The sequence below is a fragment of the Ricinus communis genome, chromosome 10 (genome assembly GCF_019578655.1).
Source record: "Ricinus communis isolate WT05 ecotype wild-type chromosome 10, ASM1957865v1, whole genome shotgun sequence".
Classification (NCBI taxonomy): domain Eukaryota; kingdom Viridiplantae; phylum Streptophyta; class Magnoliopsida; order Malpighiales; family Euphorbiaceae; genus Ricinus; species Ricinus communis.
Genome location: NC_063265.1, coordinates 3,500,520 through 3,526,287, shown reverse-complemented (window position 1 = coordinate 3,526,287; position 25,768 = coordinate 3,500,520). Strand labels below are relative to the sequence as shown.

Genomic DNA, 25,768 nt, shown 5'->3' with positions numbered 1-25,768 from the left:
ATCCCTTTTAAATGATTGATTTAACATTTTCGAATAATGTTTTTATTGTTTATTCGAATATATAGGGGGAGAGGGCGATGCTGGAAGCAGTAGGTAGAGAGGCAGGATCTAAGTAGGAAGTAGGGAGTGGCATCTACTATTCTACTGCTATCGCTACTAAAAGATAATGATAATAGAGCGACAATGTAATCCACGTTGGTTGGGCCATTAAACTGGAACAACACTCACCAAAGCATAGATAGTGGAGTTTTATATTGGAAAGAGATACCAATCGCATTAATTTCATTGTTTTAAAGCCCCACAAACCCACTCATTCCTTCACCTTCACCTTCACCGTCGACTACTGCCCTTTCTCAGTTTTTTTTCCTCAACCTCCTTTTTCTATTATTACTTTAATATATTAATTAATACTTAATTATTTTTCTCCTTCCATAATGATCCTAATTTTTAAACAAATACTATATTCATTGTGTTTCTTTTATTGCTAATCAGAATTAGCAAAAAACCTTACAATCTTATACTATTTAACAAATTAAAATTCTATTACATATATCTAATTTTTTAATAGTCAATCAAATTTTATATGAATATTACTTATAACTAAAGTAGTAGTAGTAATAGTCTGTGTAACATATGGACAGACAATTTTTTTTTAGTATGATCTAAAAAATTTCCCTTTTGATTCTTATGAATCTAATTTTTTATAAATAAAAATCTATATAATAATAATAATAATTTAAAATATTTAATAAAAATACTTTAACCTGATAGAGTTTTTAATATTTTAAATTTCTTTATGGTGGTTTAAAAAATAATAGGTTAATGAAAAGAACATTTTAGGGTATGTTTGGTTAGCTGATCAACGCAACTGATAGCTTATGGCTGATAGCTAGTACCTAGTGGTTGATAGTTGGTAGGTGATGGTTGATAAATTAAACTATTTAGTAGAATCTTATTAGTGGTTGATGTTAGTATGTTAAATGAGCATTGAAGGTATAATTTATTGTTAAATATATTCTATTTTATTATAATATATTTATTGATACAAATTAATAAAAATAACTTATAATAATTAAAAAATTTAGTTAATTTTCTTTAGCTCAATTATATTTATTATTAAAAATATTTATAAAAGTTATTTCAAAAGTAGAAATTTATATTTAAATTCTACTAATAATAATTTTTAATTTCAAATACTATAATTTTAAATATTATAGTTACTTAACTATTAAGAATAATTTTAAAATAATAATTATATTTTAATATATAAAAATTTTATTATATGAGATCAATTTAAAATAAGTTATTGTTAATAAGTTTTAATAAGGACAATAGTATCCAAATAAATAAAAAAATTAAATCAGCTATCAGCTAATAAGAAAAAGCTTTAAAATACAGCTGATTGACTAAATCAACTATCAGTTTAAGTTTCTTAATTCTTTACCAGACGTTTTAATATAGTTGTTCAACGAGAAAGAGTTATCAGCTGCATCAAACCTCTGAATAAACACTCTCTTAATTTTAAAAGAATTTCTAAGATTTAGAATCTTATAGTTACTGTTAGAATAATATAAAATTATTTTATATATTAATGATTGTGTGGTTTCGGTTTAAAATTATTTCTAGGGTGAGCAAGTTTAAATCTCTTACCAACATATAATAATTAAATGATATTCCTCTACTAATTTAATATACACTAATCTATTTGTGTTAAGAATAAAAGAAAAAGAAAGAGATATAAAGATGAAAAGTTTGAGTATTTTTTATCTAAACTCATGTATACACCACAATTAATAGAAGAGTAGCACGCATGTATAAGTGCTTTATATTTTGACATTAGATGATTAATACATATTTTATCATTTAAAATTAATAAATATGTATCAATTATCTATCAGTTTGATATATAAATAAACCAAATAGACAAAAAAATTTCGAGAAACTTTCACCTCGAGAGAACGGATGGCGAATATACCACAAAGACAAACAATGCTTTGGGATATGAATTGAATTAAAGCCTAAAACAATGGATCTTAATGATACCAAATTCTGTACACCTAATTAAGCACTTAGCTTAGAATCTCTTATTGCGCTCTTAATTAACCCCACAAAAGAATATTAATTGTAATGGAAATAAAAACTTGCAATCCAATCAGGAAACACTATATGACAAATTTTGGTTGAAATAATTATGAAAGCAACTGCACAAAACAGTGAACATCAACCATGCAAAAGGGGGACAAAAGAAATTAAAAATTAGAGAGGTCTGAAGTTTTTTTCTTAAGGGCAACCGAACCAATAATGTTAATGTCCAACCCATTTGCCTCCCTTTTGAAATAATAATTGAACATCTTTTTGAGCATTTGGAACCTTTTTTAAAGGAAAAGGGAGTGAGGAATTCTAATTTCCAACTACGTCATTATAACAAACCAGACATCGTAGTGAGTAATGATACATCATACATACGATGCATGAGACAAACACTAGGCCACTAAATCATGCACATAATATTGCAAGAGACACACATATATTGCACAAGCACTTGGGCGCTTCAAATTATGCGTGTAGTGCAAGATACTTATTGGTTAAGAGTATAATCCAATATGTGCATACCGACCATTCTATATAAAGACCAAGAAGATCTGGCAATGGCATATAGAAGCTTGATTCTCACCAAAGCAAAGTGAGATACATAACTGAAAGAAGATGAAGGACAAAATAAACAGCTTCTTTAAGAGGATGAAGCCATTCATTGCAGTGGTGTTCATGCAAGTTGGGCTTGCAGGAATGGATATTCTGTCCAAAGCTGCACTTAATCAAGGGATGAGCAATTATGTCCTTGTGGTGTATCGCCATGCCGTTGCCACCATTGTCATTGCACCTTTTGCACTTCTTTTAGACAAGTAAGTCTTCTCACACAGACAGAGAGAGAGAAAGAGACATTAAAATTAAGCAAACAAGAATGTTTAACAGAAGGGTTTTTGTTTTTGTTTCTTGATCTGCAGGAAAGTGAGGCCAAAAATGACTCGCTCAATCTTCATTAAGATAATTCTGCTCGGCTTGCTTGAGTAATTTTCTGTACTCAAAGATGAATTCCCAGTTTTACATTTTACGCAGTAGTGGTCATTAATAATATAGCCTTCTAATTAACGTGTATCTCTTTATGTTTGTACTGGCAGGCCAGTTATTGACCAAAACTTGTACTTTCTAGGGATGAAGTATACAACAGCAACTTTTGCAGCTGCCATAATCAATATTCTTCCTGCTATTACCTTCGTAATGGCATGGATGGTTAGGTAACCCCCATAGATATCACATCTACCATGCATGATAATATAGTTGCAAGCCTGTAATTCAGATACGCATGCTCTGGCCTGTGAGAGAACATTTATTGTCGTTTTCAGAAAAAAATTAAAGAAAAAAAAAACTCATGCACCCGATCAAATATTTTGAAATTTGGTCTTGAAAATACTTTGATCCATGTTACTCAGCAAAAATGGAATAAAGAAAAACCTTTTTAATCCTAACATAACCTTTTAATGCGTAAATAATGCTGATAGTTTAAAAGGGTTCTGATCGATCAAATGATGAGGTGTCTCAAATTTTCATCTGAATTGTTTCTACGTTGTATTGAAGACATATGTTCAATTTTTTGTTAAATGGCATAATTACATTAGTTGATTTGTAACTATGGATGGTTAATGATAGTTATGCATAAACCAATATAATTATTTGACTTTAAAAAAATTGAAATATATCATTATACTATTAGCTTTGTCTACAGATAACAAGGCATAATTAGAGTGAAAGTGTTATAAATGTAATTTTATTTGCAGATTAAAAATGCTAATTTTTAAATAGCAGGGCAAACCCATTGCGTTGCCAAATCTTTTTCCTTTCTAATAAGTACAAATATGAGGTAGTTCACATTGCTTAGGCATTGCATGTTAACTCTTTGCATCTGACAAGGTGAATGATAAAACTGCTAGGCTTGAGAAGGTGAATATAAAATCTCTCCATAGCCAAGCTAAGATAGCTGGAACAATAGCAACAGTTGGAGGAGCCATGGTTATGACAATGGTGAAAGGCGCACCAGTGAATTTGTTCGGGACAAAAGGAAACAGTCACCATGAACAGGGAACATCTGCCATAAATCTCCACGACTCAATCAAGGGTGCCCTGATGATTACAGTTGGCTGCTTCAGTTGGGCTTGTTTCATGATCCTCCAAGTAAGACGCTGAAGGAAGCATTTTTCTCTTTCAGAACATAAAAGAATTGGTCAAGATTTCATCTTTAAATCTGTGTGTCAATTGTATAGGCAATCACATTGAAAACATACCCAGCTGAGCTCTCTCTTACGGCTTGGATTTGCCTCTTGGGTACAATTGAGGGCAGCATAGTGGCTATGGTCATGGAAAGAGGAAATAATAGCGTTTGGGCTCTGCACTGGGACACTAAATTAATAGCAGCCGTCTACAGTGTAAGTTTAAGCAATTGATTTGATATGCTTTCTTAGATCTTCATGCTGCAAACTATGCAATCGAGCTCAAAAACTGACAATTGGCGAATCCTCACCACCCACGCAGGGTGTTGTCTGCTCTGGTTTTGCTTATTACATTCAAGGAGTGATAATGAAGGACAGAGGCCCTGTTTTCGTGACTGCCTTTGGTCCTCTATGCATGGTTATAGTCGCTGTCATGAGTTCCATTATTTTAGCAGAGCAAATGTTCTTGGGAAGGTATCTGCTCAACTCTCATTGCTACCACAATAACCACTTGACCTATCTATCGGAGAACTGAACTTGCCTATATTTTTACAGGGTAATTGGTGCTGCTATCATAGTTGGAGGCCTGTATCTTGTTATTTGGGGTAAAAGCAAGGACCACAAATCCCCACCTCCAACTGTTGACGACCAAATAATACCAACTAAACAGACAACAAATGAAAGGAGCCATGAAAAAGAAAACTCTGATCAAGAAGCTTCACAGCCTATCCATCGGGTAGAGATACCATAACGTAGCTTTCAACATCTAGAGAGGTTCGGCTCAGGTTCCACTTTCGGAACACAAGAAGCCAACATTTGTTTTGAACATCTCTAGTTTCTGATGCTTCTTTGCAAGATGCAGGTTTTTACAGTGAACAGGAAGATGACTACCTAGAAGAAAGAACTCGCAAATTAAGCCATTTGATTGAATTGATTTGTAATTCATCAGGTTCCAAAATGTAACAGCTAAAGTTGCGGTTTGGATCATCAATTCATATGGTTTCTTCAAATTATATCTCAATGTATAAGCCGACTCCCATAAAACCCTGACAAATATATAGTACACCCGTTATGACCATAAAACTAGCAAAATGGTCGCAGAATAAAGTTTTTGCAGTAAAACTAGTGGACAAGCCTCTGCTCTAGGTGATTAAGCTAAGAATTCTAACGCCAGGATTGGATGGTACTTTAATATAGTAACTTTTGATGCATCCACAAGCCTTATCAGGCCTAGGGAGGGGAAGGAACACCAAGTGAATTTGCTTCTCATGAGCTTGAGGTAGAACAGAGCAATGCAGAATATTTTGGCAGTTTTGAGATTTTATAAACAGTAATTAAACTCAATCAATGGTGATAAGAGAAATAGCGAGAAGGAAGACAACCAAGAAAATTACAAAAGAAATTTCCTTCTGTTTCCAAGTAGCACATAGTTTGTATTTCATTTCCTCTTTAATGCAGGGGCTATGTGCTGCTTTCATACATCTACTGACCAGATTAATAACTGTCCTCTGCATTTTGTTCTCCTACTTCCATTGTGATGCTCGGTTCCCAAAATATGCAAACATCCAGTGCCCTTAAGTTAGTAGGCAATGGCCGTTAACAAGTACAACGTGTGGCCAAAAAGATCAGTTGTATGCACAAAACAAAAATGATCCTACCTGACAACTTAAACAAGGCTGCTTCATTATAATGGTTTTCCTTCATCTTTACCATAAATGCGTTGAAGTTCACGTGTTGCAGCTAGAAATGATTCTGTACAGCAGGAAGAAGATCGCATGTTAGAAGGCAGAGTATATATATCTATAGAGGAAAAAAGAAAGAAACGAAAGAAAAAATAAAAGAAAAGGCAAAAATTAAGCAATACAATTTAACTAGATGCTTTGCATCACCTTTCCAAAGACGAAAGGACTTCTGGTTAATAGGTGATCCAGTAATCGTCTGAATAACTTCAAACAGCATATTCTGAGGTATGCTTCTTAGCTCTTGGACAATGCCATAAACAGTCTTCCCATTCTCAAAATATATGTGATTATTGGGGTGCTTTGTTTTGCAATCCGCATGTCGCTCAAATTCATAAGCATTAATTACCTATAAAAAAGAAATTATTAATACATTGGATACACATTAAACAAACTATTCAGTGGATCATACTCGATCTACTCATAAACCTTCCATTGGTACAAGGATCATCATACTCAATCTACTCACCTTAGAGAAATTGCATGTCTGACAGCCACATAAATATCCAGAACCTTTTATAACACCACGGAGCTCCTTCTAATATGCATAACAACCAACATTATTGTCACAACGAGATAAGCCTATCTCAAATATATGTGCATAAAATTATTATTTACCTCCCGTGACCATGCTATATACTTTACAGGAACCCCATCCAGCATACCAGTGGATAGCAAACTTCTGACATTTGAAGGGAAGTTGTTAGAAGGAACCTTCTTACACGTTTTTAAGTCCTCTTTCTTCTTAGCATTTTCAATTCCAGAGGCAGTTGTATGCGTAGCAGATAGAAGTGCATCCACATTTGAGGTGATGACTTCGTTCTCATTTATTACTTCTGAACTTTGAAGAGAAGATTGAGCCATCAACATGTCATAAGTGGATATGAGCCTCCCAGAGGGGTTTGCATCATCATCATCATAGCCACCAAAGGATATTATAGTGCTCTCTCCTTTATTATAACCCTGAACAATTGAAAAATTGTTGTTATCACCTTTGTTGTAGATTTGACCCATTAAAGCAGTGCTATCATTCCCTTTATTGAAGAGATGCCCCATTGATATTGTATTTTCATCTGGCTTATAGGATTGACCCATAGATATAAGATGATTGTCATCGTTACTAAAGGTGTGGTGTATTGCCATGGCATTGTTATTCTCTTTGTATGCTGACATGCTGTCATCTCCCTTATTATAGGGTTGTCCCATTGAAATGAAAATGTTACTCTCCCTGTCATACGTTTCACCCATAGACATGATGTTGCCATTCCCTTTGTTATAAGCAAGATCCATCGATTTAGTACTTTCATCTGTATGGTCATAGGTGTGGGATGTTGACATAGTATTATTGCAATCAACCCTATTGTAATCATTTTCTAATGAGACAGGCATGATATTCTCAGATTCCTTGACCTGGCTAACTTTCACTTTTCTAATGCCACCATAATTTAAACTTGATCTAGGATCTTCCAATGTGTGTGACATAGATAAACCAAATGAGGAATCGTTCCCAAATGGATCCTCATCTACCTTCCTTCCCATGTTAACTTTTTCAGAGCTAAGCGATGGAATGCTTCTGTCATCAAAATTGGCAGTTTTTGCTGGCTCAGAATCAAATAACCGTTCAGACAAATGGGCAGAGATAGACTGAAAACCAGAAGCATCTCCCCATGAAGAAATGTTTGAATTTAGCATTCCTGTAAATAAATTGTTGGTTGGAACTCCCACTGCCTGTTTCTTGTTGGAAAATAGCTCTGCCTCAGGACCATCCATAAACCACTGATGAGAGCGCTTCAGCTCAATTCTAGATGAATTATCATAATTAATCTCACCATCATTTATTGCAGCAGCACCTTTTGCCATCCAAAAACCTTGATTCTGGAAAGACTGTCAGACATAATTACATTAAAACAACTAAGAAGTCCTTAAAATACCACTAAATAAAAATGAAAGTAACATAATCTCCCTTACAAAATGTAAAATACTATCCCCTTTCCCCATCTTCAATATTACTTCAGTTCCCAACCATTAAGTTAGCCACACACAATCAAAATTCCCAATAACTTCATGTTATGATAATAACTATCAGTACCTACCATCCCAAATCAATAAGTTGTCCTTCTGACACAACAAAATTAAAAAAAGAAAAAGAAAAAGAAAAACATAGTATTGATCTAAAGTGTCATGATGTAAACTGTAAATATGTTTGAAAGCATCCAGTTCCAATCTCTATGTTATTAAAAGTACATACATTGAAAAGTTAAATTAGAATTTCATATTCGAGTATAAAATTTCATTCTCAACTAAAACCAACAGATTAATGAATTTTTAATGACTTGTTTGATTGCAACACAAAAACTCTTCAATAGTTTAAGATGATAGCAAGTATGCCTGTCAAATAATGAGCCTAAATGATACATGATACATTTCAGTGCTGAATGTTCTAGAAAGAGCACAAGGAAATCAATGATTTTAGCAACAATATGATGTCAAACCCAAATCAATATCAAACTATAAACACCCCAAGAAAAAAAAAAGAAAACCCTACAAATTAAACTCACATAGAAATACTTAAAGACTCCATAGTCAAGCCAAACAAACAAAGAAGCAAACTCACAAAGTTGAAAGTTTCTCATATTGCTTAAGAAAAACCCACATTTCAAGATTTAAAATTTAGTAATAACAACAGATACAGAAGAAACAATACCATTGTTTCTCAGTTTCTTTTCCTTTACTTGCAGTGTGCTTATTGATCCTTCCAGTAGCTTGGGACTATACTGCTCAACTAATACCAATTTTTATCACTGATCATATTGTAATAATGCCAAAAATTAACTGATTAAACACCATGCAACCATAAACCATTTTTCAAACAAGCATTTTAACATAGCAAGTAAGGCGCAGATGATTTTTTAGTACAAAAAAAAAAAAAAAAGGGCAAATGTGTTATAATAAAACTAAGAAAAAAAGGGAAAATTTTTCAGTTTGTATGCATAAGTGGTGATTTTAATGATGGGGGAAAAGATAATTGAAGTTTTGAGAAACATACGGTTGTAGTATCGTTGACGGAGATCGAGGATGTCGCCACCACCGACAGACCGGATAACGCGCCGGCGATTGTACGGACAGTGATTCGTCGGCGAGATCTAAGGGGAGCGGAAAAACTTTTATTAGATTTTGGGTTTGTGTTTTGTTGGGGGAGGGATGGGATTGTGATTCACTACATAAAGGTACCGGTACACCTATCTGTCAACGGACTTGATTCACTATGATTGACGGCTAGGATAGTATTAGGATACCTTCCTGCACTATACTCACCCGTTTAACTATCTGCCGGTTAGGACAGCACAAGACTTAATCAAACTAATCAGATCCAATCGGTCCGATCCAAACCAAATTATGAAATACATTGAAACTAGTTTTGGTTATAGTTTAATACTATTTATATAAACATAATCAATATGTTAATAAATTAATAATTTTTCTTATTATACAACATACGGTCGATTATAACTTTCATTAAATTATTATTACATGTATGAAACTAAATTTTATATTTAAGAATATTTACAAATAGAAAATATTTATAGAAAATAAAATAATAGTAATAACTGAAGAAGAGGACTGATTATTAAATATTTGTAGCGTGACTGCCCCGACATTATACCTCTTGAAAATACAAGCCGAATCAGACTTGTTGCCTCTGAACTAGAATTTGCTTAATTTAGCTCAGGTTCTGCCTCATTACCGTTTATACCTTTTTCTAGTAAATTTGTTTAAAATAGAAAAAATAATTTTTTTTGCTCTTTTATATTATTTTTTAATTTGGGCCTTGAGGAAAGTTATTTCTCAAACATGTCATAAAAATGTGGGCTTTCATTTGGGCCGGGCTTGATATATCCTGAGTCATCGTCCGAATCTGATTAAATGATTTGAACAGAAACGCAGATCCAACGCTGTCTATACTGACTACAAAGCCTGCCTTTATGTTTTGGGATTGTTATATCATTGATGAGATCCGAATCCATGATTATTCGGCGTACAATACACACGTGTGAGATTCTCTTTTTTATTTTTATTTTAAACATTAAAGACCTTCTTTACACAAATACTATTTTTAGTATGTCCCATCTCTTTATTCTTTTTATCAAATTATTCTTATTAATTTTTATTATATTTTTTATTTTCAGTGTATTTTTTTTATTACAACACTAAATTTATTTTTTAATAATATGCTAGTATTTTTATAATAAAAATCATATATATTAAAATGAAATTATATATATATATGAAACTTTATTACAATATAATATTTCTATTAAAATATTAGATTTAATCATATTTTAGTATATATTTATATATTAAATTATATTACTTTTTACTTCAAAAAAATAATTTTAGTTATTTCTTACCATTACATAATAATATATTGATTTTAGAATTTAATAATAAAAAAATATTAAAATTAATAATTTTATATTCATAATTACAAATTACAAAACACAATCATATGTTATGAATACAAGTTCATTAGTAAAAATTGTAAACATCAATCATAAAACTGCAGATTCATAAATTAAAATAGGTTCATGAATTATAAACTATAAGTTCATTACAAGTATATTTGAAGTTCATATATAATATCTTAAAAGTTCATAAAAATATACAGATTCATAAATTAAAAACAAAAGGTTCATAATTTATAAACTATAAATTTATCACACGTATACCTGAGATTCATACATTATAGTTTAGAAATTCATAATTTGAAAAACAGATCTATATTTTAATTGATGAATCTACAGTTTAGAATTGATGAATCTATACCTTATATTTGATGAACCTATAAGTAATACTTAATAATCTTATTATTTACAATTATATTTAACATTAAATCTTCAATGGATTTACATTGTACTATAAATGAACCTACAATTTATAGTGAACCTAATGAATATGCGTGACAATAAAAATTCAATGTCATACAAAAAATAAGTATGATATTTTATAAAAAGATAAAACTATCCTTGAAGTCATTAAGAAATATAGAAGTTCGTAAGAATATATAGATTCATAGGTTAAAAACAAAAGATTCATAATTTATAAACTGTAAGTTCATCACACGTGTATATCTGATATTCATAAATTATAGTTTAAAAATTTATAATTTGAAAAACAGATTCATATTTTAATTGATAAATTTGCAGTTCATAACTAATAAATCTACACTTTATATTTGATGAACCTATAAGCAATACTTAATATATAACTATATTTAATAGTAAATCTTTAATGTACCTACACCCTACTACCAATAAATCTACAATTTATATCTAATACAATTTATGTTTAATAAACCTAATGATTATGTATAACAATGAAAATTCAATATCATAGAAAAAATAAGTATGATATTTTATAAAAACAAAAAAAGAATTATCCTTGAAGTCATTAAAAAAACTACTAGAAGATATTAGAATTTATACATAAAAATTACATTTAAAATTTTACACAAACAAAATCTTAATTCTTTATTATTTCTATTAATATTTATTATACTAGCATTATTATTATAAGAATCAACTACTAACAAAATTACTAATTTTAAAAATAATCAATATTTAATGAAAATAAAATTAATTTTAGAATTTAATACTTAATAAAATTATTAATTTACCAAAAATATAAAATTATATTATAAAATTTATAAATAATTAGATTGGGACATATGACTATTTTGTTATGTAAAAGACTAAAAAAAGCAAATAAAAGAAAAAATACATTTATTACATAAGCTAATCTTAAAATAAAAAGTATTAAATTTAGTCACCATTCACACATATTAAATGACTCAGATCCACATTGCTATATGGACCTAGTTCATATTATAATTTACCTATTTTTTGGCTTACTTTTGCATATTCATCCAAATCAAATTTTAGACTAACTATTTATATTTTATTGTTAAATTTATGGGATTGTTAACCCTGCTCCGTTAATCTTTACGTACTCTGCGCAGGACAATTTTTTCTTTTTCTTTTAAATAATAAATACTTATTTTTTGTCGATAGACAATACTTTTTCTTTTATCATGTCTCATTCTTTCCTCTTTATATTATTATTATTATTATTATTAATTTTTATTCTATTTTTTATTTTTATTTTTTATTTTTCAGTATATTTTATATTTCATTTTCATAATACTGAATTTATTTTTAATAATAAGTTAATTTTTTATAAAAAATATCATATGTTAAAATTAATTTTTATCTATACATAAAGTATTATTAATAATTTAAATCTTTTTAAAATATAAAATCTAATCAAATTTCAATACATATTTATATTTAATTATATTACACATCTTATTTTATAAAATCTCAATTTAAATTATTTTCACTATAATATTAATAATACTTTAATTTTTAAAAAAGTAATAATAATATCGAAATATTAATGTTAATAAATCTATATTCATAATTATAAATTATAAGATACCATCACATATTATGAATATAAATTTATCAGTAAATATACATGGCAATAAAAAAAATAATATTATAAAAAAAGATAATATAATATAAACTACAATTTTAGAGATTAAAAATAAAAGATTTATGAATTATTAATTATAAGCTCATCATCAAGGTACATGAGATTCATAAATTGTAGTTTAAAAATTTATAAATTAAAAGAGAGATTCATATTTAAATTAATAAATTTACCATTCATAAATGATGAATCTAAAGTTTATATTTGATGAATGTAATGATAATATTCTTTATAGCTATATTTAACAATAAAGTCTCGATGAACCTATAGCGTACTACCAATCAACCTATAATTTATATTTAATAAATCTATAACTGATAATATATTAATATGCATCAAAGTGAAAAATTTAATATCATAACAAAAAAGATATATTCAATATTTTATAACATATAAAATTATCAAAAATTATGAAAAAAATTACCCATAAAAATATTAAAATCTATAAATCGAATTTTAGTTATTTTATTTTTTCTGTTGGTATTTATGATAGTAAAATTATCATTAGAAAGATCAAACAAATATAAAGATTCAAGTATCAATTTGATTTTTTTAGAGAAATTAATATAATCTTAATTAAAAGAATTAAACAAATAAAATAAATACAACTATTAATGTAATCTTAAAAATAATAATAATAATATTTTAATTATCTTTTGAATACTAAAAATAAAATAAATATAATTTTAATTGTGAATATTGTAAATAAATAAATAAAAAGGATAAAGAAAAACACACTTTATTTTGATTACAGTTAGCGGGACTTTCTCATAATCAAATTTCTTGTTAGGGCACTAAATAGGCACACGTGCAATTGTCTATTAAACTTGTGTTTTGGACTAAAGAATATGATCCATTGTGTACTCAAATTCAATAGTTAGATGGTCTATTTTTTTTCTTTAAAGAAAAAGAAAAATTCTGCATTCTACTTTGTTCCAATGAAATCAATATTCCATTAACAATAAACTTAAAAAATAATACCACCCATTATGATAATCATAATATTAGAATTTACATATTAAAATTTTTGAATGAAGTAATCCTTTAAGTTGTCTCTATTTTATCAAATTCGAATAATTTATATATATGTATTATTTTCTTAGAAAAGAATATAATATGAAAAGAGAAATAACTAATTCTATTTACATGAATTAACAAGATGAAAGCATCAAAAAACACTCTAAAACTTCCACTAATCCATAGTATATATTGCAAACAAAATTGATAGAGAAAGGGTGAGCCTTTCTATTTTTTGACAGAAGAGAGGGTGAGCCTTAAAAAACACCTTTTCACTATTTACAGTCTCTCAGGACTGCCAAGTTTAATCCCATTCTCTGCAGAAGAACTGTCTCCAGACCATTTTCCTTTCTTAATTTCTACACTTTCAATTAAAAATTCTAACAATATAACAAAGTACACCAAAATATTCTTCTCTTCTGCCACCTGCAAAAGCTGATTTCCCTTTTAATCAAGCATGATCTGATCCACCCAAACCGCGCTCATTGCTGGCTTGTTACTTCACATTCAGATCAGACACTACTTCATCATCATGCTTCCTTGTATTTGCATTACATTGCCCCTCTGCACATCCACATGTTCAAAAATCAGGCAAGCCCTTAAGAATGTGAGACATTGAGCTATACAAGGCTTTACAGTACCAGTCATGAAAAACCACTGACCTTGCTACCACTGGGGTATATGCCATCCCATATCCGTTAAAATGCCAGAACGATGGCAAAAATTGTATTGGTCCAAAATATCACGGAGCCGATACACCTGGTTTAGAAAAGAATTTCTCAGTGCCTACTCGAGATGGTGGATGTATCAGGGGCCAATTGAGCTATTACAATCAGTTGTAACATGGAATTTGTATTTGTTTGGTTACTCTAATCTGGGCGCGGTGTTTATGCAGCTTTGTGCCCTTGGAAATATCAAGAGTTCCTCTGCTTGGACTTTGGCCATACATGTTGATTGTAACACAACACTTGTAGAAGATCTTGCTGGATAAGATCTACTGTATGTGTTGCTTGTGTATGAATTCGACAGGCTGACTTGGACTGAGAATAGTGAATAAACTGGTCTGTGATCTGAGAATCTGGACTCTCCTCTCACATACCACATCTGTTTTAGACCTTCTCCTTTCCAAAGTATTCGGTCACACCTGTTCATTGTGATTTGCGCCCACATTAGCAAAAAAGTATAATCTGGAAAGATGCTGTAGATCTGCAGTGTTTATATGGTCAACTTTAGCGATTATTGACGTAAACTATAGTTGGTTGGCTTGTAAATGTCATGCTGAAAACACTTAAATTAATATGGAAAACATGTGCTTTCATTAATCAAATCCATGGACTTTCTTTCTCATGCCAATTAACTGTGTGCAGTAGCTTCAAGTCAACTCCACATCCATTATGGAAGGTGTCCCCAACATACCATGTTGGCCATGGAGGATTATGAATACATTAATACTAATTAATTATGTGGGTTACCCGTGGCAAGAAATCTTCATGTTCAATTAGTAACTACAGACCATTTAATTATGAATAATTGCAGCTAGCTAGGGTGGGCAGGATAAGTAACCCAAGTAATAAATAGAATAATAATAATAAAGATTAGCTACATGCAGCCTTTGATAAAAGAAACCTACTCCAATATGTAGTTACTGGCTTGAGTTAAAAAAGATAAAAGTCATGGACTTCTTTAATTACTGTCAAGTTGAAAAACATTGGAATTAAAGCAAAAGATACTTAGAAATCTTACCAAGCAGGAGTACGGCGTTTCTCTTTCGATCTTGAGGTTTGGACAACGTAATCATCAGAATTGGCAAGATACTTGTAAGTTGGAGCAAAGTAAATCCTTCCTTCTTCCCATCCTCTGAACACTCGACCAGCTCTTTGCTCTATCTTTAGCTGCCCAAAGAAATCCAAGCGCACATACATCAAACCCAAATGCCTGGTCCAGTTTTTATTTGTTTATAGTACAATTCCCTATTATATCAGTCTTGACAAGGCGCAAAGGTCTCAAGATCATCAAGTATGAAGCTAATGCTTTTAGAGGGTTACCTGATCTTTCTCTAAAAGAGCTTGCCAATCATTCTTCTTTAGAAGCTCGTGTGTATCTCCACAGCCAACTGCAAGCCGATAATTCAAATCTCCGAGCCAAATAATCTTGCTGAGTTGGAAATAAAGAAATGAGTATAAGGTCAATAATGCAATTAATCACACTCTAATAACATTAACCTGAGTAACCATTGTAATGATGATGATTACAAGTATAAGGAAAACACAGTTCAACTGAACTACTAAAGAATAAGACAAGAGAATGGCTATAAGCATCAGCATGTTTTTTTTTCCTGCATCAGAAATAATAAGTATGTAGACTTACTCATGATCTAATATGCTTTCAGGAGGAAATGGTTGTCCCGGATCTCTACGTGAATGAGAAAACCTTGTCTTTTTTAATATTTCAGTGACATCTGAATTTCTTCTGACCTCATCACCTTCTTTCTCCCCGGAAGTCAAGTGCGTGCATACGAAGCAGAATGTTGTTTGATGCAACGTCATGCTAACCGAAATTGAGCCCTGTTTGCCAAATTTAACAAGGAAAAATAAAGAAATTTAAAGAGTGCTCCTTCAGCAAATGTAAACATCTTTCAAAAATTTGGTCCCTAGATTAAACCTGAATTATAAGAACATAAAGATTGCACTTATCTAACCTTGTTGCCAAGGTAACCCATGATGCCACGGCCAACGCATGATACCTTTAAATTGCTAATGTCCTTGTAAAGATCAGATTGAACCCACACGCACAAGAAGATCCCAACCATCTGCTTGCTAGCGGCTAGGCAGTAACGCCTCCGCATTGGACTGCTAGACATGATAGCTGGGCTGGGGGAAGGAGAACCTTCTTCGCCTTCATTGCCGAGTTCATCTTCTAATGACAGCAAGTCACAGAAGCTGAGTCTTGGTTTTACAGCAGGTTGTTGATCAGGTTGTGGTGAAAACGAATGTTTCACTTCATTGGCATTGTTGCAATACTGAGAAAATTCTTGATCATTCTTGTTGTTGTTGAGTGCTTGTCTAATTATGGAAAGCCACTTGAGTGCTGGGCCGTTGTCCTCTGCCCCTAGCACATTCCCTGCATTCAGGGGCACAATTTCCTGGAACCTGACGTGTGGCAATATAAACAAGTAAGTCCAAGCTTGAATGATTGAAATCACCACGTATGTATTAAAAAGAGCTCAAACTCTAGTAAGCTCTTACTGAGGTTTGAATTTATAGCTTGTAACATCATATGAAAACAACTACAGTATCGTTATTGGATAAAAAATAATTAATAATTTACGACAACTTAGTTTTTTTATCTAACCGCTAGCTACTGACTATCAATAACCACTGAAATCTAAACAAATAGAATCTGAGAGCAATACCCAAGTACATAGATATCAGCAGGAGCAGGTGAACTAAGCCAATCTGTCAAGTTCAAGCCCTCGTGGGGAGACTTTCCTCCAACATTCCAGGTCCCCACGAACATCCTGTTAAATTTTTCAGGACAAAGACCCAGCAATGAGTATTCCATGGCTCATAATTAACATTATGAAACTTTTAAATTACTTTCCAAGGAAACAAAAGCAGAAATTTGAAATCATTATGTGATAGCTAGCGTGGCCAGCTAAAGCTTCTTCTATCTTGATGTGGCATTAAACCCCACCACGAAATGTCCCCAAGTTTTAAGAGTCAAACTTCATATAATGAGCATGCATCAAATAAATCCCAGATTGGACTTTGACACTACAGCAGCCATAATGGAAATGACACACAACACAAAAGCTTAATCCTAACGATAACGATTTAGTAATCCTAAGATTGCGCTTGCACTAATAAACCACTTCCAGTTATTGACTTTTTTCCAAATAAAGAAATTAAGATTTCGGTTAGATTTGAAATATAAATAAAGAAATGCAAAATTGTTAAAAATAATTATTTACATAATTTTAAAAATAATTAGAAAATAGTCAATTAGATTAAAATTCTCACAAAAATTAGAAAAAATTTCTTAAAAAAGTCTTTTGACCGCCAGTAAATAAAAAATAAGAAGGGGGCAAAGTTGTCTTTTTAGAATGTTAGAGATAGGACCACAAACTCATACATGAGTCAAGAGTCTTAAAAATAATAGATTCTCACATGATTCGCTGAAAAATAAAAGAATTAAAAGACCAATAATTATCGAAGCAAATACCTTAGATTCATAGAATCAGTGACAGGTGGAGGTGGTGGTGGAGGTGGTGGTGGTGCTTCCAACTCCATTCTCCACTCTCTGTTACGTCCATTAGCAGCTTCCATCAACCACCCTTCTATTAATCAAAAATCAATTCCCACAAACCGTTAACAACACCATAATAAACACATGAAAAAAGAATAAATAAAATTATATTATTATTTTAATCAAACCGTAAACTCCGCCATCCACGTGGCGTAATAACGCTTCTTTCCAACTAACCTAAAATGGGGCCCCAACCAGAAACAGAAACCAATGGAACCCCTTTTACCCAAATTCCCAGATTGATGTCCAATCATACTATTTAATCGAGCCGTCGATCGGACGGCCCAGAGGGAATACAGTGTAATAAACAGTAAGATTTGACGGGATAGATCCAAGGTACCTGATAAATCTTCAGGTACCACAACGTAATAATCTTCATCTGAACAGCTTTTCCTTCTTTCAGCTTTGCCTGCCGTTTTTTTTTATAAAAAAAACACAGTAAGTGAAACGACGCAACAGCTTTTTGGTTTGTTTAAAAAACCCGAAACGTATATCCCCTACATGGGAAAGAAACCGAAATGACTCTACCTGTTTTGAAATAATCGGAATGAAACTCGTCCTCTCCACTTTGTATATTTAGCCATTTCCTGGCAACTATTTTAGGCCATGCTGACTAAAACCCACGTTGAAAATAAGGATCAATATAAACGGAACATCGGCGAAACAGAAAAAAGATATCGGAATAGCATCATTACCTTGGAGATCTTTCTCATCTCTGTTCTCATTGCTTCTGTCTCGAGTCACTGAAAAGTATTGAAAGGAAAGATTTGGATTAAGCAAAAGAGTGACATATATTTAAAAAGAAAGTCTTTGAATGGGAACAAAATGGGTGAGTAAACAAATAGGTAATAATAATATACAAAAAGAATTTAAAAAAAGAACCATTTGCAGGGGAAAGAGAATTAAAAAAATGGGAGTTAAGTGTGATATTTAGTTGCTGAAAATTATGTTTTGGTTATTTAATGAATTTTTTCAGTGTTTATGGGATTTGTTTAGAAGAACTAAATAAGTGTCAAGAGGAGTTTTCAACGGGGAAATAGAAAAAGAGCCCAGTTGCAGGGGAACTGGAGACAGCTTGTCAGGGAAAGAAGCGTAGAAGGAAAGAAAATAAAAACGTTGTCAAATATTTAAAAAAAAAAAATTAAGATTCAAGATTAGTAAACAAAGAAAGACAGATAGATATATAGAGAAGAGGCCAGGTTCGTTCTTTTTTAATAATTTATTTATTTAAATGATGAATATTTCTTTTTTTAAGGTTTTGGTTTAAACCCTTTACAGAGAGATTGACAGAGTGGATATGGAGATTCTAAACAACCTTAAAGATTTGAGCTTTCTTTTCCTTTTTTTTTCCTTCTTTTAGAATCTTTTACAGAAGATTAAAATCTCACTACCCAAGTAACAATAATCTTTAAAGTTTTAAAATCAATCAGAACTTAGATCCAGAAAGGGGAATAAAAAGAAAGGTCTCTGAAGACAAAACTGCAAAAACAGGAAAGAACCACAAAATGATCCAGAAAGAACTCAGTGCTAGAGATGTGTGAAACAGAGAAATGATCAAAAGAACAAATTGGAGACAGAGGTCAACGGCATTGCCAAATTTGATAGTAAATCAAGAAAGCTAAATAAAACCTAAAAGAAAAGGAAAGATTAACTTACACAGGGCAAATTAATAAAGGGTTGACAGGAAATGGATGATGAGTGAAAGAAAAGACTTTGGCTTACAGTGTTCCAGTTTATGTTATCGAGTTTGTTTGGATTTTGATTGGTGGGTGAGAAAGAGAGGGAAAAAGAAAATAAATAGGAAGGAAGGGAAGAAGAGACAGAGATCGAAGTTGTGTGTAGTTGTACTGGTTGGTTGAGAAGAAAGAAAAATTCCAGAGAAGAGGAAGTTTGGGGGCGATCCTCGTAAATGCAAAAAGGGGGGCTTGCTTCTCTAATTTATAAGTGCTTCACAAAAGTGATGACTGATAAGAGAGACTTAGATTTATTTAGATAAAAAAGAAAATGTCCTCTTTACCTTCGAAAAGAAAATTACTTTTTCAAGTTAAAAAAGTGGCTGCTTTTCTTTAAAAAAAAAGTGTTTGAAAATTAATAATTTGTTAATTTTTCTGTTCCATTCTATTTATTATTATTATTATTATTTTAATCATCAACATTTCCAATAATTACTTTTTCAACGTCGAATCTCCTAATTTGGCATAGTGCTTCTAAAGAAAAATTCAAATTTTTTATAATTTTATAATTTTTCAATATCTAATTTTAAAATCTAATTCTTAAAAATCTTTATATAATCTATCTTTTTCCGAAAAGTAATTTTTGAAATATGTTCAAATATTTTTATGTTAATTTCTCAAATATTATTATTTTTTAATATCAAACTTGATCTAAATAATTAATATATACATCGAAACTGAATTTAAAATTATGTATAAAATTATTAAACTCAATCAAATTCGGTTCACATTTTTATAAACTATAAATTTACATATGATCGATTTATTATATATTCTGAAAATGGCTAAATTTTTTATAATAATATTATGTAAATTAAGTTATTGTAATTTTTTTTTTGATAAATCAACATGAATGTATGATAGTCAGTATTTTATATTTTAATTAATTAAATCTTAGATGAAATTCAAACTTCAAAATTTAGAAAACCAGTACGTGGAGATAGCCCAATCATTCACCATTAGTGGAATAAAATCTAGTACGTATGAGCGTACCCAAATCTTATTTATTCAAAGGCCGCAATGAGCTTCCCCGACGTACCCATCATTCTGTATAACATCAGGTGATTTGAAAATGAAGTAAAGACGATACAAAGCTCCCAGTTCCATTGTTTCCCTTAGAAAATGGGAACTCAGGTTAGGCAAGTCTTCTGCGGGAGAAATATTGGCAATTTGCAGCCTCTCAAAAGTGTCAAAGTTTGGTAACCTTTTAGGCGCCCTAATTTCAAATGGTAATCCATTAATTTGCCTTATATTCAGCCTTCCCGTCAATGGCTGACATTAGATTGATACATTGTAACGAATAGAAAATCGATACATATTCAATTATTTAAAATTAATAATAATTTAATAAATTTACGAGAATATATATCTAAATTAATAAAAATAAAAATCCTTAAATAATTGTCTAAATGTCAAATGCTGATCGAGCGGTGCATAATTTCATCACGCAATATGAAAAGAATTCTATTTTTTTTTCAATCGTGGTTGGAAAGGGACGAAATAATTTAAATTCTGATTCTAATATCATATAGTATAAAATAATTACTTGCTATGGAATTATTAATTTAATAAATTATTTCAATAAATGAAAATTCGTTATTCTTATTTATATATATATATAGAAAAAAAAAAGTTTAAATGATATTCTCTTTTAGTACTCAATCAACTGTTAGACTGAAAACTAGAATTTGTAGCACTGGTTTCTTTTTTTCTTTTCACAATTATCACTTTTGCCAAAAGCAGAAAGGCGTGTGAAATTGCAAAACACAATTTGTTTAGTCGTTTTTTAATTTTTGGGTGTTCTAACCGCAAGTACCTAAAAAAGGAAGAGAATTAAGCAGGCAAGTGACCATATGTGGGTTGTTCTTATTGGCTGTGTGATTGATTTGCATACATCAATGTTTTATGGCAGCTCGAATGGAACCATCATGTAGTTTTCCATGCTCATACTTCATTCCAAATCAGAAACTACACTGAAAGCGAAAAAGATTTTTCTTTCCTTTTTCTAAAAAAGAAATGTTTTCTTCTCAAATTCTTTTTTTTTTGAATTTACCTAAATTAGAAACTATATACAACATATTTTTATATAAGATGGATTTGGTTCTTTTGCCTTTATTATAAAAAGTGAAATTTGACCTACTGCAAATGAAAGAATTTCAATTCAAGAATTCTATTTTCAACCGTCAATATTAAAAAAATATACGAGAAAAATATATTGTAGTATGGTAAGCCAAAAATCAATGAAAACATAGCTCCAAACTTTCTAAATGCTAGCTATCCGCCATGCTTTTTTGTTGTATATATTGAATTTATTTAAATATGCATGGGTTTTAATTGAATAAGTTGCAGCTAGCTGCTAAAGAACTCATTTTGAATTTTTATGAACAATAATTCTTCCTCCAATAATAAACAATTAAAGAAATTATATTATATTATCCAATAAATCAATTATGTGCCAGTTTTTATCAAAATTCTTCTCATTATAGAGACCAAAATATAGTAGGATAAGAGTTCTTTTAGGGTGCACCAGGCTTACAGATTTATGCAGGAAATAACAATTGGGTTATGTTAGTTGATCCTCAATTAATAAATGATGTAGTAATTGTTAATATTCATCCAATATTATTACTTTTATTAGTTTATATATGGAAATGTTTAAAAAAAAAAGACATTATTTTAAGTTTTAAGTTTTTTAATTTATTAAAAATCAGTATTCTTACAATTTCTTAAATATTTTTAGGGGTTATCATCCTCAATTTATTTATAGTGTTTAAAAGTGGTAAAATATTTATAAATATTTGTTTTATATATTTCTTTCAACATATTTCATACTATTGATGTTAAAGATCCTGTCCAAATCAAATAGTAGATGATGTCCAAATGCATTGTCCATGTTGGATCTTTCAAAATTTGATGATTTGTTGTTTGAAAGATAAGCTTAATCTTAATAATGGAATTCTATTATTATGATTTTATGATTTAAATACTAGGATTTCATCTAAAAATAAACAAATAAATACACATTAGAACTATGTGCTCAATTACAGGTTTCATAATTATAGAATGATACTATCACAGTTCTGGAATGCAAATTAAGCTACATTTGTCTCCCTTGTTGTTGTTACTTATTAAAAATTTCAATTTGTTCATTCATTTTCTAATTATGTTGTTAAATATTTCTATGCAAAATCACCCGATAAAGAAAAGAATCTAAATATTTATATATTTACTCATAATTATATAAAATTACAAAGAAATTAAAACTAAAATCCAATTATGTACTGCAAAGGGCCCAGATTTTATAGTATTGTTGTGAGTTTGTGGTAGGTATTTATTAGTTTGAGGCAAGTTTTAGAAATTATGTACTTATTTTAATTTTAAAATTCTCATATGGGTTTAATATCACATGCCAAAGTGACTTATAAACTATTGGTTGGATTTCGATTATTTTTCTTTTACTATTGTTATTGTATTTTATTTGAAAAATATACACTGGACTTCATCTATCAGGGACTAGTTTCTATTTTAAAGCAAATTTAATTTCAAAAAGAAACTTACTTAAAATTTAAATTATAATAGACACTTCTTTATGTCTAAACAAATTATAATAATTCTAATATTATTATGATTCACTTTCTAGATGTTATTTACTTCTTCTTCAACTCCATATGTATTTTCTCTATTTTTTTAACATAAAGTTCTTGGAGAAACAAAAGAAGATTTAGTTATATAAAGTAGAGACCCTCCTAAAGAATTCTTAATTTGTGTAGTTGACATAGTGTTTTTATCAACATGTTAGAATAGGGAAAGTAAAGAAGTCAGGTGTTCGAAAAGATTTGGCATTCTATATCCCATAAGTTTGGAGGGCTTTTTATAATAGCGATTTTATCTTAAATTATACTATTATTCCTTCTACTTGACCATTTTTAATTTACATAATCATTAAATTCTACTACTTTTCTAATTATCTTTGCTAGATTCTTGTAGAATAAGATTTAAATATGCTCCTAAATTTTGTGGATAGAGCCAAATAAACCATTTTGACTTTTTTGAGCTTTTTTAATTTAATTTACTCCTGTTTTTAGAAAATAAATTACACTATATATTAAGAGAGTCGATTCAATAAAAAAATAATAATCAAATAATTTTTAAAATTAAATTTAAAAAATAAGCAATTAGCTACTAATAATAATTTTAAAAAACTATATATCTTTAATAAAAATTAATTTTTAATTTTTTAATTTTTCTTTTTGAATTTTACTATTATTTAATGATAAATTGAACTAAAATTTTAAATTAAAATAGTTTAAAATGTCAAAATAACCTATTTAACAAGTAAAACTAAAGATGTGTTTAAACCCTTTTTTATTTTTTATATTTATTGGATGAGTCACATTTACAGTATATTTTATGGTAAAATATCAATTAATGAATGGTGAATTTAAGAGGGCCAATCATTTATTGAGCTCGAATTGGGTACTGCATATGGTAAACTTTAATAAGCTGCAGCGATTTGCCAATTGATATTGGAGTGCTTTAACAGGTCAAATCACATGTCAGCAATCAGCTCCATATGGTTTATTTGTTGGGACTTCCCCCATTGGAGTAAAAAACTGAACTCATTCAGTCCTAATGAGGAGTTTTCTTATCATTATGATTGTTAATCTGAATCAACTCTCTACCATAATGTCATCTATATTGACTAAATTAGAGTTATACTTACAATTAGAACTGTTTTTATTTTCTTTTTCCTTTTTTTTTTGCTATTATTTTCTCTATTTTTTCTTATCAAGAATGATGAATTTTAATGTTTTATTTCTTCTTATGTTATTTCTATTTATTATTTTAAATTACAAATAGAAAATAACATAGTGAAGATATTCGTGTAAAAGGAATAACTATTCATAAAGTTTATATAGCAAATTTTTTTAATTAAAAAAATTATAAGAATATTAAAATTTAGAATAGATAAATTAATTGTCTTTTTATTATATAGATTAATAGAAATATAAAAAGTTAATAAATATGTCAAAATAAGACTATCAACCCAAAAATAATACCGTGAACCCAAAAATTTTAATTTTCTATCTTAATTATATGTAATATTTTCTTTTTACAAGCATTAATTGTTTCACAAATCTCAATCAATGAGATTTTTATTATTAAGTGTTATTTTTATATTAATTAATTTATTTATTACCATTAACCATCTATAATTAAAAATTTAATAATGTAAATATAATATTTAACAAAATATAATTAGTTTCATCTATTTATTTAGTAGAAGAAATCTATTTAAAAAATCTCAAAAAAAAAAAATGGCAAAGTTTCGTCCGGAAAGCAAAGAAGAGAAAGAAAAAAAAGAAAAACAGCAGGAAGAAAATCTTTCCCACCACTCTACAAGCCACTCTTTCATGATAGTGCCTGCACTAACATCTGCATGCCATTAATCAAAAGGGAACAGATGATCATTGATTGAGGGAGCGATCTTCTTCTATCTTCCAAAGACAAGTAACTTCCATTGATTAAAGACAGACATCTACGTATAGAGAAAACTCTTGATGTGACACAAAAAGTAAAACTCACACATTTATTTTCTATTTGAAGGCTTATATATGCTGCCAAGGAAGGACTGGCTACTTAGCTAAAACCCAGTATCCAGCATGAAGATACAGTTCCACCAGCTTCATAACCACCTTCTTAACTAGAAAATGGAGACAGAACTAAATCTAGATTTACTGCACATTTGGGTTCAACTGCCGACATTGTCCTTTATCTTTTTTATAATTAACTATATTAGATTTTTCTTCATGCTTTGAGAAAATGTGAAATTTAAATCTCTTATATTTTATGTTAAATAAATATATGATGTTCAAGTTATTAATCTAATAATACATTCAAATATTTATAGTGAAAAGTTTATAAGATAAATGAGTATTTTATTTTGTACCATCCAACAGTTGATCGGATGTTCGATGAAAAAACATAAAAATAACATATTTAATCTTTCAGCTATTTATGTTACATTCTCAATAGTTAGTCTAATTCCTTATTTGAATTAAAAAAAAAAATAGAATAAAATGAAACAATAAAATTTTTATGTCTTAAAAAGAGAAAAATAAGAATAATTATTATTTTCTATCTATATTTTCTCTCCAGT

General features: G+C 29.8%; 3 protein-coding genes across 15 annotated transcripts; 1 reads left to right on the top strand and 2 right to left on the bottom strand.

Moving 5' to 3' along the window:
* The first annotated feature begins 2,553 nt into the window (after positions 1-2,553).
* Positions 2,554-5,278, top strand: LOC8262017 (WAT1-related protein At2g37460). The gene is made up of 7 exons (XM_002534285.4): positions 2,554-2,903; positions 3,006-3,068; positions 3,180-3,296; positions 3,990-4,230; positions 4,320-4,481; positions 4,588-4,739; positions 4,821-5,278. Exons 1-7 carry the CDS (start codon positions 2,707-2,709, stop codon positions 5,014-5,016), a joined length of 1,128 nt encoding a protein of 375 aa, XP_002534331.2. The 5' UTR covers positions 2,554-2,706; the 3' UTR covers positions 5,017-5,278.
* Positions 5,279-5,545: 267 nt separating this feature from the next.
* On the bottom strand, positions 5,546-9,395 carry LOC8262016. 10 transcript variants are annotated; one of them, XM_048369727.1, is made up of 7 exons: positions 9,051-9,392; positions 8,709-8,778; positions 6,623-7,888; positions 6,474-6,542; positions 6,155-6,353; positions 5,924-6,017; positions 5,546-5,838 (listed from the first exon to the last, which is right to left on the bottom strand). In XM_048369727.1, the coding sequence occupies exons 2-6, from the start codon at positions 8,709-8,711 to the stop codon at positions 5,950-5,952; spliced, it is 1,605 nt and encodes a 534-aa protein (XP_048225684.1). In that variant the 5' UTR covers positions 8,712-8,778; positions 9,051-9,392; the 3' UTR covers positions 5,546-5,838; positions 5,924-5,949. The 10 variants fall into 10 exon arrangements, with proteins under 10 accessions (XP_048225684.1, XP_048225685.1, XP_048225683.1 ...); XM_048369728.1 differs by having other exon boundaries at positions 5,546-6,017; positions 6,474-6,539; positions 9,051-9,395; XM_048369726.1 differs by having other exon boundaries at positions 5,546-6,017; positions 8,709-8,805.
* A 4,326-nt stretch (positions 9,396-13,721) lies between these two features.
* On the bottom strand, positions 13,722-19,816 carry LOC8262014 (type I inositol polyphosphate 5-phosphatase 8). Of its 4 annotated transcripts, none has more exons than XM_048370213.1 (13): positions 19,532-19,815; positions 18,571-18,618; positions 18,404-18,488; positions 18,216-18,284; positions 17,792-17,906; positions 16,983-17,087; positions 16,269-16,719; positions 15,938-16,134; positions 15,616-15,724; positions 15,314-15,462; positions 14,439-14,714; positions 14,233-14,329; positions 13,722-14,134 (listed from the first exon to the last, which is right to left on the bottom strand). In XM_048370213.1, exons 2-12 carry the CDS (start codon positions 18,598-18,600, stop codon positions 14,269-14,271), a joined length of 1,647 nt encoding a protein of 548 aa, XP_048226170.1. In that variant the 5' UTR covers positions 18,601-18,618; positions 19,532-19,815; the 3' UTR covers positions 13,722-14,134; positions 14,233-14,268. The 4 variants fall into 4 exon arrangements, 3 of the variants coding, with proteins under 3 accessions (XP_048226170.1, XP_048226172.1, XP_048226171.1); XM_048370215.1 differs by having other exon boundaries at positions 17,792-17,903; XR_007214450.1 differs by having other exon boundaries at positions 14,233-14,714.
* Positions 19,817-25,768: the final 5,952 nt, after the last annotated feature.